The 12,543-nt window shown below is 41.4% G+C and overlaps 1 protein-coding gene across 28 annotated transcripts in view; it reads right to left on the bottom strand.

The window, feature by feature from the left end:
* Gbf1 (golgi brefeldin A resistant guanine nucleotide exchange factor 1) overlaps positions 1-12,543 on the bottom strand; it is a 153,548-nt gene that overhangs the window by 25,820 nt on the left and 115,185 nt on the right. For all 28 annotated transcript variants that reach the window (XM_076563236.1, XM_076563224.1, XM_076563237.1 and 25 more), the window contains 2 exons: positions 12,047-12,258; positions 10,967-11,065 (listed from right to left, as the gene is read on the bottom strand). In XM_076563236.1, the coding sequence (XP_076419351.1) occupies positions 10,967-11,065; positions 12,047-12,258 (311 nt within the window). The remainder of the gene's footprint in view (positions 1-10,966; positions 11,066-12,046; positions 12,259-12,543) is intronic.

Below are 12,543 nucleotides of genomic sequence, written 5' to 3'. Positions count from 1 at the left end.
AAGAACCCATTAAAAAGATCAACCACCATGACCAAGTAGGCTTCATCCCAGAGATGCAAGGATGCTTCAATATATGAAAATCAGTAAATTTAATCTACCATATAAACAAACTGAAAGGAAAAAAAAAACCCTCACAAGATTATCTCATTAGATGCTGAAAAGGCCTTTGATAAAATCTAACATTCCTTTAGGGATACAAGGGACATAACAAAACATAATAAAGGCAATTTACAGAAAACCTATAGCCAACATCAAATTAAATGGAGAGAAACACAAAGCAATTCCACTAAAATCAGGAACAAGACAAGGCTGTCCACTTTCTTCATATTTATTCAATATAGTACTTGAAGTTCTAGCTAGAGCAATAAGACAACTGGAGGAGACCAAGGGGATACACATTGAAAAGGAAGAAGTCAAAGTAACGTTATTTGCAGATGATAAGGAGTACACATAAGCAACCTCAAAAATTCTACCAGAGAACTCCTACAGTTGATAAACACCTTCAGTGAAATGGCAGGGTACAACATTAACTCAAAGAAACTAGTAGCCCCCCCATACACAAATGATAAATGGACTGAGAAAGAAATCAGAGAAACAACACCCTTCACAATAGCCACAAATAATGTAAAATATCTTGGGGTAACTCTAACCCAACAAGTAAAAGACCTGTACGGCAACAACTTCAAGGATTTGAAGAAATTGGAGAAGCTATCAGAAAATGGAAAGATCTCCCATGCTCATGCATCATCAGGATTAACTAGCATAAGTGGCCATTTTATCAAAATCAACCTACAGATTCAACACAATCCCCATCAAAATTCTAACACAATTCCTTACAAACCTTGAAAGGGCAATATTCAACTTCATGTGCAAAAACAAAAAACCCAGGATAGCTAAAACAATCCTGAACAATAATAGAACTTCTAGAGGTATCACTAGCCCTGATTTCAAGCTGTAGTACAGAGCTGTAGTAATAAATCCACATGGTATTGGCATAAAAACAGACATACTGATCAATGGAATCAAATTGAAGACCCAGACGTAAATCCACACACCTATGGACACCTGATTTTTGATAAAGAAGCCAGGAAGACATGATGGAAAAAGAAAAAAGCATCTTTAACAAACGATGGTGGTCTAACTGGATGTCTGCATATAGAAGAATGCAAATAGATCCTTATCTATCACCCTGCACAAGACTCAATTCCAACTGGATCAAAGATGTCAACATAAAACCAGATACACTGAACCCAATAGAAGAGAAAGTGGGGAACAGCTTTAAACACGCTGGTGCAGAAGACAGCCTCCTGAACAGAACACTGATAGTGCAGGCACTAAAATCAGCACTTAATAAATGGGACCTTCATGAAATGAAAAAGCTTCTGTAAGGCAAAGGACACTGTTAATAGGACAAAACAGCAGCCTACAGAATGGGAAGAGATTTTCACCAACTTCACATCCAATAGAGGGCTAATATTCAAAATATATAAAGAACTCAAGAAATCGACATCAACAAACCAAACAATTCAATTAAAAACTGGGGTACACATCTAAACAGAAAATTCTCAATAGAGGAATCTCAAACAGGTGAGAAACATTTAAAGAAATGTTCAACATCCTTAGCCATCAGGGAAATACAAATCAAAACTACTTTGAGATTCATCTTACACCAGTCAGAATGGCTAAAATCATTAACACTATCATGCTACCAAGGATGTGGAACAAGGGGAACACTCCTCCATTGCTGGTGGGAGTGCAAACTTGTACGGCCACTGTGGAAATCAATTTGATAGTTCCTCAGAAATTTGGGAATCAATCTACCTCAAGACCTAGTTATACTACTCATGGGCATATATATGCAAAGGATGTTCCATCTTACCATAAGGACATTTGCTCAACTATGTTCATGTAGCTTTATTCATAATAGTCAGAAACTGGAAACAACCTAGATGTCCCTTCACTGAAGAATGGATAAAGAAAATGTGGTACATTTACATAATGGAGTATTACTCAGCAGTTAAAAAAAATGACATCATGATATTTGCAGGCAAATGGATGGAACTAGAAAAAAAAAGTCATCCGGAGTGAGGTAACCCAGACCTAGAAAGACAAACATGGTACGTACTCATTTATAAGTGGAGATTAGCTACTAAGTGAATGATAATCACACTACAATCCACAGACCCAGAGAGGCCAGGCAACAAGGAGGGCTCTAGGGGGATGCATGGATCTCCTTGGGAAGGGGAATAGAATAGATTTTGTGGGTGGATCGGGGACTAGTAGGGATGAGAATAGGAGGGATCAGGTGGTGGGGGTGGAGGGAAAGAGTATAAGGAGAGCCAACTAGAATTGGAGGGCATGGCGGGGGGCAATGTGGAAACCTAGTGCAGTGGAAACTCCCAGGGATCTATGAGGGTGACCCTAGTGAAGACTCCTAGAAATGGAGCATGTGAAAACTGAACTGGCCACCTTCTATAACTGGGCAAGGCTTCCAGTGCTGGGATTGGGACACCAACCCAGCCACAAAACCTTTGATTTATATCTTTGTCCTGCCTGCAAGATGTGCTGGGACAATGGTGCAACAGAACTTGTGGGAATGGTCAACCAATGACTGGTCTAATTTGAGGTCCATGCCACGAGAAAGAGCCCATGCTGGACAGCTCAGACAGCCGAGGGTAGAACCAAAGGGAACTGGGAAAAAAAAATCAATTAAGTGATTCCTAATGATGCTCTGCTATATTCATAGATCAGGGCCTAGTCCAGTTGTTAGAGAGGCCATCTTCAGCTTATGGGTGATGTCGCTTTGTATGCTGTGAATGTGTTGCTCTGATTGGCTGATAGAGAAAATGCTGATTGGCCAGTAGCCAGGCAGGAAGTATAGGAGAGATAAGCAGACATGGAGAATTCTAGGAAGAGGAAGGCTGAGTCAGGAGATGCCAGTGAGCTGCTGAAGGAGCAACATGTAATGGGATGCAGGTAAAGCCATGGAACGTGGCGATACATAGATTAATAGTTATGGGCTAATTTAGGATATAAGAGCTAGCTAGCAAAAGGTTTGAGCCATGGCCATGCAGTTATAACTAATATAAGCCTCTGTGTGTTTACTTGGGGGACACGAGTGGGAGAGATTTGTCCTGACTACCAGCAGGCCGGGACACAGGAAATCTTCCAACTATATCCAGCAGCTGATGGGAGAGGATCCAGAAACCCACAGCCAAACATTAGGTGGAGAGAGACCCCAGGTTGAAGGTCTCTATCGGGTCCTTCACCTTGGAGATTGGAGAAGCCCAAGGAAGAGGGGGAGAAGGAATTGTGGGAGCCAGGGGGAATCGAGAACACTGGGAGAGCATGGCCCATGTAATCAACTAAGCAGGACTCATGGGGGCTCACAGAGAATGAAGCAGCAATTGCAGACCCTGGGTCTGCGCTAGGTCCTCTGAATGTTATGGTTGTTGACTTGGTGTTTTGGGGAGACTCCTGACAGTATGAGTAGGGGTATGTCTGACTCTTTCGTCTGCTCTTGGGACACTTTTCCTCCTACTGGGTTACCTCACCCAGCCTTGATGTGAGGGTTTGTGCCTGGTCTTATTGTATCTTGTTGTGCAATGTTCAGTTGATGTTCCTGGGAAGGCCTGCTCTTTTCCTGGGGGAGGCAGGGAGTGAGTGGATCTGAGGAAGCGGGGAGAAGTGGGGAGAACTGAGAAGGGTGGAGGGAGGGGAAGCTGCAATCAGGATGTATTGTATGAGAAGAATAAATAAAAAAATTTAAGGCAGAGCAGTGGCAGAGGCAGACGGAGCAGCCGCAGAGGCAGGCTGAGCAGTAGCAGAGACGCGGTCGTAATAAAGACCAGAAACTGAGCTATTACCCACTGAGGAGTTAGTGAAAACAAGGAGATTAAGAGCTTAGAACAGGGACCCCTTTAATCCCAGCACCCAGGAAAGGAGCCATCTCCGTGGGACGCAACCAGAATGGATAAGAACACTCTGTCTGAGGCCAACCCAGGGCCCAGCTGCTGATCCTGTGAAACCCAACAACTTGGAGGTGTTGGTGAGATTACCCTACTAAATAACCTGCTCAGCTGAGATCCATTCAGGAGAGGATTCAGAATCCTACAGTCTGCAGTCTAAGGAAACAAGATCAGCTGAGGAGTTGACTTGAGCAAAACGTGACCTGAGAACACAAAAGAAGGCACTGCCCAGCCACAGAACCAGATCACCAGAATTATAAGCCTACACTACACCGACTGGGAACAGGTAAGCCCCCATCTCCAGACCAGCAGATTAGGTCTCTAGGCCCTAGGCCCTACCATTGGAGTACCAGGGACCAGACAGCTACCTTACCCTGCTTCCCCACCAAAAAACAAAACAAAACAAACAAACAAACAAAAAAACCCAACCCCTACGCACCTAACAACCACTGAAACCATAAGCACAACCTGCACCAACTGGGAACAACTGCTCCCTGAGACAGAACCCACTAACACTGATTGGACTAAGCTGCTCCCGAAGAAACAGAGCCCAAGAGCACTGATTTAACCAAGAACTCCTAGTGGACCAAGACTACAATTAGAACAAGAGAGGCACCTTCAGACACAGACACTGCCTATACCGAGCAGAGGAAGAGATGAGTAGACGCCAGTGCAAAAATACAGGTAACAACATAAAGACCTATGTGACAACATCAGAACCTAGTGATTCTACACCTGCAAGACCTGAACATACCAAGGCAGAAGAAGCAGAAGAAACGAATCCTAAAAATGACTTTAAGATGATAGAGGTCCTTAAAAGAGGAAATGAAAAACCCCCTTAAAGAGGAAATAAAAAATTCCCTTAAAGAAATGGAAGAAAAAACAAACAAAAAATTGTAAGAAATCAAAGAAAGCCAAGAAAAAGTAATTAAACAGATGAAGGAAACAATTCAAGATTTGAAAATTGAAATTGAGACAACAAAGAAAACACAAACTGAGGGAATGCTGGAAATAGAAATCCTGACTAAACGAATAGGAACTACAGAAGCAAGCATAGCCAACCGAATGCAATAGATGGACCAGAGAATCTCTAACACTGAAGACATAATAGAGAAAATAGATTTGTCAGTCAAAGAAAACACTAAAGACAAAAAAGTTGTAACACAAAACGTCCAAGAAATTTGGGACACCATGAAAAGATCAAACCTAGGAATAATAGGGATAGAAGGAGAAGAATACCAACTCAAAGGCACAGAAAATATATTCAACAAAATCATAAAAGAAAACTTTCCTAACCTAAAGAAAGAAATACCTGTAAAGATATAATGAGCTTTATAGAACACCGAATAGGCTGGATAAAAAAAAAAGTCCCCTCGCCACATAATAATCACAACACTAAATATACAGAACAAAGAAAAAAATATTAAGAGCTGCAAAGGAAAAAGACCAAGTAACATATAAAGGCAGACCCATCAGAATAACACCAGACTTCTCAATAGAGACTATGAAAGCTAGAAGGTCCTGGACAAGTCTTATGCAGACACTAAGAGACCATGGATACCAACCCAGACTATTATATCCAGCAAAACTCTCAATCACCATAGACGGAGTAAACAAAATATTCCATGATAAAACCAGATTTAAACAATACCTATCCACAAATCCAGCCTTACAGAAAGCACTAGAAGGAAAAATCCAACCTAAAGAAGCTAAACACACGGGCTGGAGAGATGGCTCAGAGGTCAAGAGCACTGACTGATCTTCCAGAGGTCCTGAGTTCAATTCCCAGCACCCACATGGTGGCTCATAGCCATCTGTAATGACATCTGGTGCCCTCTTCTGGCCTGCAGTCATACATGCTGTATACATAATAAATAAATCTTTGGGACTGGAGAGATGGCTCAGAGGTTAAGAACACCGACAGCTCTTCCAGAGGTCCTGAGTTCAATTCCAGCACCCACATGGTGACTCACACCCATCTGTAATGAGATCTGGCATCCTCTCCTGTATACATAATAAATAAATAAATCTTTAAAAAAAAAAAAAAAAGAAGCTAAACACACCCATGAAAACTGAGGCAATAGATAATCCCACACCAACAAATACCAAAGAAGGAAAACCGCAACACGACCACACACACACACACACACACACAAAAAAAAAAAACCCAGGAATTAACAATCACTGGTCATTAATATCCATCAATATCAATGGTCTCAACTCACCTATAAAAGACACAGGCTAACAGAACGGATAAGAAAACAGGATCCATCCTTCTGCTGCATACAAGAAACACACCTTAACTTCAAAGACAGACACTACCTCAGAGTAAAGGGCTGGGAAAAGGCTTTCCAAGCAAACGGACTTAAGAAGCAATCTGGTGTAGCTATCCTAATATTCTAATAAAATAGACTCCAAACTAAAATCAATCAAAAGAGAGCAGGATGAACATTACATATTTATCACAGGAAAAATCCACCAAGATGAAGTCTCCATTCTGAACATTTATTCCCCAAATACAAAGGCACCCACATTCATAAAAGAAACATTACTAAAGCTTAAAACGCACATCAAACCCCACACATTAGTAGTGGGAGATTTCAACACACCACTCTCACCAAAAGACAGATCTACCAGACTGAAACTTAACAAAGAAATAAAGGACCTAACAGATGTTATGACTCAAATGGACTTAATAGATATCTACAGAACATTCCATCCTAACACAAAAGAATATACCTTCTTCTCAGCACCCCATGGAACCTTCTCAAAAATTGACCACATGCTTGGTCACAAAGCAAATCTCAACAGATACAAAAAAATTGTAATAACCTCCTGTATCTTATCGGACCACCATGCCTTCAAGTTAGATTTCAACAACAACAAAAATTATAGAAAGCCTACAATCTCATGGAAACTGAATAATGCCCACCTGAAACACCAATGAGTCAAGGAAGAAATAAAGAAAGAAATTAAAGATTTCCTAGAATTCAATGAAAATGAAAGTACAACATACCCAAACTTACGGGACACTATGAAAGCAGTACTAAGAGGAAAATTCATAGCTCTAAATGCACACATAAAGAAGATGGAGAAATCTCATACCAATGACTTAACAGCACAACTGAAAGCTCTAGAACAAAAAGAAACAAACTCACCCAGGAGAAACAGACGCTAGGAAATAATCAAATGGAGGGTTGAAATCAATGAAATAGAAACCAAGAGAACAATACAAAAAAATAAATAAATAAATGAAACAAAGAGTTGGTTCTTTGAAAAAAATCAACAAGATAGACAAACCCCTAGCCAAATTAACCAAAAGGCAAAGAGAGAGCATCCAAATTAACAAAATCAGAAATGAAAAGGGAGACATAACAATAGACAATGAGGAAATTCAGAGAATCATCAGGTCATACTTCAAAAAACCTGTACTCTACAACATTGGAAAATCTGGAAGAAATGGACAATTTTCTGGATAGATACCACATACCAAAGTTAAATCAACACCAGATAAACTATTTAAATAGACCAATAACCCCTAAAAAAATAGAAACAGTCATCAAAAATCTCCCAACCAAAAAAAGCCCAGGACCAGATAGTTTCAGTGCAGAATTCTACCAGACTTTCAAAGAACTAATTCCAATACTCTTCAAATTGTTCCACACAATAGAAACAGAAGGAATATTACCAAACTCTTTTTATGACGCTACAATTACCCTGATACCCAAACCACATAAAGATGCAACAAAGAAAGAGAATTACAGACCAATCTCCCTCATGAACATTGATGCAAAAATACTCAACAAAATATTGGCAAACTGAATCAAGAATACATCAAAAAAATTATCCACCATGACCAAGTAGGTTTCATCCCAGAGATGCAAGGATGGTTCAACATATGAAAACCTGTCAATGCAATACACCATATAAACAAACTGAAAGAAAAAAAAAAAGATCATCTCATTAGATGCTGAAAAAGCCTTTGACAAAATCCAACACCCCTTCATGATAAAGGTCTTAGAGAGAGCAGTAATACAAGGAACATTCCTAAACATAACAAAGCAATGTACAGCAAGCCAACAGCCACCATCAAATTAAACGGAGAGAAACTCAAAGCGATTCCACTAAACTCAGGAACAAGACAAGGCTGTCCACTCTCCCCATATTTATTCAATATAGTACTTGAAGTTCTAGCTAGAGCAATAAGACAACAAAAGGAGATCAAAGTGATATAAATTGGAAAGGAAGGAGTCAAACTTTCACAATTTGCAGATGATATGATAGTATACATAAGTGACCCCAAAAATTCTACCAGGGAATTCCTACAGCTGATAAACTCCTTCAATAATGTGGCAGGATACAAGATGGACTCAAAAAAATCAGTAGCCCTCCTATATACAAATGATAAAAGGGCTGAGAGAGAAAGAAGTCAGAGAAACATCACCCTTTACAATAGCCACAAATAATATAAAATATCTTGGGATACACTCACTAAACAAGTGAAGGATCTTTTTGATAAGAACTTTAAATCTCTAAAGAAAGAAACTGAAGAAGATATCAGGAAATGGAAGGATCTCCATGCTCATTGATAGGTAGGATTAACAAAGTAAAATTGGCAATCTTACCAAAAGCAATCTACAGATTCAATGCAATCCCCATCAAAATCCCAACACAATTCTTCACAGACTTGGAAAGAAAAATACTCAACTTCATATGGAAAAACAAAAGACCCAGGATAGCTAAAAGAATCCTGTATAATAAAGCAACCTCTGGAGGCATCACCATCCCTGACCTCAAGCTCTACTATAGAGCTATAGTAATAAAAACACCTTGGTACTGTGTAGCATGAATCTTAAAGAGTCTTACTAATAAAAACAAACCTGGAGCCAGGTATTGGGGTGAATGCTGGAAGATCAGAGAAGGAGAACAAGCCACAGCCACCTCATCTCGCCAGTTCCTCAGCTGATCCTGTTTCCTCAGACTGGAAGCCTCTGAGTCCTCATCCAGAATGAATCTGAACTGCTCATCCAGAATCCAGCTGAACTGCTGCTCAAAAGCTTAAAAGCTTAACCAGCTCTAATTCCTGGTCCTCACGCCTTATATACCACTCTGCCATCACTTCCTGGGATTAAAGGCTCTTGTTACCACGTCTGGCTGTTTCCAGTGCGGCCTTGAACTCACAGAGATCCAGATGGATGCCTGCCTCCAGAAGGCTAGGATTAAAGGTGTGAGTGCCACCATTTTCTGGCCTCTGTATCTAGTGGCTGTTCTGTTCTCTGACCCCAGATAAGTTTATTAGGGTGCACAATATTTTGGGGAACATAATATCACCACAGTACTGGTATAAAAACCAACATACAGACCAATGGAATCGAATTGAAGACCCTGACATTAATCCACGCACATATGAACACCTGATTTTTGAAAAAGAAGCCAAAAGTACACAATGGAAAAAAGAAAGTATCTTCAACAAATGGTGCTGGCATAACTGGATGTCAATATGTAAAAGATTACAAATAGATCCATATCTGTCACCATGCACAAAACTCAAGTCCAAGTGGATCAAAGGCCTCAACATAAATCCAGTTACACTAAACTTAATAGAAGAGAAAGTAGGAAGTACTCTTGAACACATTGGCACAGGAGATCACTTCTTAAATATAACACCAACAGCACAGACCCTGAGCACAACAATTAGTAAATGGGATCTCTTGAAACTGAGAAGCTTTTGTAGGGCAAAAGACATGGTCAATAAGACAAAAAGACAGCCAACAGAATGGGAAAAGATCTTCACCAACCCTACATCTGAATGAGGACTGATCTCCAAAGTATATAGAGAACTCAAGAAACTAGACATCAAAATACTGAACAATCCAATTAAAAAATGGGCTAAAGAGCTAAACAGAGAATTCACAAAACAAGAACCACAAATGGCTGAAAGACATTTAAAGAAACGCTCAACATCATTAATCATCAGAGAAATGCAAATCAAAACGACTCTGAGATACCACCTTACACCTGTCAGAATGGCTACGATCAAAAACACCAATGACAGCCAATGTTGGAGAGGATGTGGAGCAAAGGGAACACTCCTCCACTGCTGGTGGGAATACAAGCTTGTACAACCACTGTGGAAACCAGTATGGGGGTTTCTCAGAAAATTGGGAATCGATCTACCTCAAGACCCAGCCATCCCACTCTTGGGCATATACCCAAGGAATGCTCAATCATACCACAAAGATACATGCTCAACTATGTTCATAGCAGCACTATTTGTAATAGTCAGAACCTGGAAACAACCTAGATGCCCGTCAAGTGAAGAATGGATGAAGAAAATGTGGTACATATACACAATGGAGTACTACTCAGCAGAGAAAAACAATGACAGCATGAATTTTTTTTTGTTTTGTTTTGTTTTTGTTTTTTGAGACAGGGTTTCTCTGTATAGCATTGGAGCCTGTCCTGGAACTCACTTGGTAGCCCAGGCTGGCCTCGAACTCACAGAGATCCGCCTGCCCCTGCCTCCCGAGTGCTGGGATTAAAGGCGTGCGCCACCACCGCCCGGCGACAGCATGAAATTTGCAGGCAAGTGGATGGAACTAGAAAATATCATCCTGAGTGAGGTAACCCAAACCCAGAAGGACAAACATGGTATGTACTCACTCACAAGTGGATACTAGATATAAAATAAAGAACAATCAGACTACAACCCACAGAACCATGGAGGCTATATATATAGCAGGAGGGATACTAGGATGACTGTGGCTTATAATAAGTTTTGGTTTTACTCAATTACTGGGCAAGCCTCAATGAAACATTTCACTATTAAGATAAGAATACATACTGTATCAAGCTGATGATAGGAAAATAAAGAAAGGAAAGGAAAAAAAAGAAAACAATTTTAAAAATCTATCTCTACAGCACGGTTGATAGATTGAGCAGGCCCCACTGATAATACACTTCCCTGTTTTGTTTTTCTTCCAAGGTCAGGAACTCACCTCTAATTGGAACTTGAGGTGCTCCCGCATGCTCTCAAAGAGTAGGAAGCACACTCGTAGGGAAGCAGCGTACAGGTTCAGCCGCTCTACGCTGAGGAGCTGGGGGTCAGAGAGTGAGAAGCCGTGAGGTTCTGAGACTGAGGAGAAAGAAGTGGAGATGCAGGAGAGCAGCCCTGCGCAGCTGCCACAGAGCGCCTGTGTTCTAAGGGAACTCATCTGTCAGTGTTTCCTGCTGTCAGCTCTCAAAGTGTTGGTTTACACTGATTTGTCTGTGTGTAGGAGAGGGAGCAGGGACGCACCTGAAAAGGTACAACCCTGGTAGCTGCTCCTCTCCGTCCACTGTCTAGGTCCCAGGAATCAGACGCAGCATGTCAGGTTTGAGAGCACATGCTTTACCCACTGAGCCATCAGGCTGACCTGTTTCTATGAGATAGGGTCTCATGTAGCTCAGGCTGGTCTTGAACTCACTAAGGAGCTGAGAATGATCTTGAATTCCTTATCTTCCTGCCCTTCCCTCCTACTGCTGGATTATAGATACGGACCACCACACCTGGCTTTCTGACAGATTCTCGATTTAGCAGTTACTTCCTCAACTCCTTGGAGAGTTTTACTGTTACTTCTGGCCAACTGAAAGGGAGGTGGTTTCTCAGGATGATAATCATAGGGTTCTCTGGCTTCTCAGTCTCAAAAAATGACCAAGGTCTCTGAGCAATCACATCTTTTTTAAAAAATGATTTATTTTTATTTTATGTACATTAGTGCTTTGCCTGCATGTCTGTGTGAGGGTGTCAGGTTCCCTGGAACTGGAGCTACAGACAGCTATGGGATACCATGTGGTTGCTGGGAATCGAACCCAGGTCCTCTGAAAGAACAGCCAGCGTTTTTTTTTTTTTTCAAGACAGGGTTTCTCTGTGCAACAGCCCTGGCTGTTCTGCAACTAGCTCTGTAGACTAGGCTGGCCTTGCACTCACAGAGATCTGCCTGCCTCTGTCTTCCAAGTGTGGGGATTAAACCACCCAGCTGCAGCCAGTGTTCTTAACTGTTGAGACATTTCTCCAACCCTGAACAATCTAGTCTTACCTGGAATAGGTGGCGACACATCTCATCCTTGATGAGACCCAGGAGGGTCTGGCACTGGGCTACAGGGGCTGACTCCAGAGCCACCGTCAGCAAATGCAGTCCCATGTGGATCATAACTTCCGAGTTGTGGCGGTCATGTGGGTTTGTGAGGGAGATAAGGAAGCGAAAGAGCTCACGGATGCAGGGAAGACCATAGGGAACCAAAGCTGTGCCTGGGAAGGTGGAGAGAACAGGAACACTAAGATATATCCTGGCTGCTCAACAATACTTCGACTTGTGTCATCCAGAGAAAAACTGTGTGTGTGTGTGTGTGTGTGTGTGTGTGTGTGTGTGTGTGTGTGTGTGTGTGTGTGTGTGTGTGGTGTGTGTATGGGGGGTGCATGGGTGGGGGATGTCATGTGCATGTGTGGTGTGCAGGTGTGTGTGCCTGAGCATGTGTATATGGAAGTCATAGCAGGATGTCAGATGTCTTCTTTTATCACTCTGTTTCATTGCTT

Source organism: Peromyscus maniculatus, chromosome 1 (assembly GCF_049852395.1).
Source record: "Peromyscus maniculatus bairdii isolate BWxNUB_F1_BW_parent chromosome 1, HU_Pman_BW_mat_3.1, whole genome shotgun sequence".
In the NCBI taxonomy this organism is placed as follows: domain Eukaryota; kingdom Metazoa; phylum Chordata; class Mammalia; order Rodentia; family Cricetidae; genus Peromyscus; species Peromyscus maniculatus.
The sequence above is the reverse complement of the archived record's forward strand: the minus strand, read 5'-3'. Positions and strand labels throughout refer to the sequence as shown.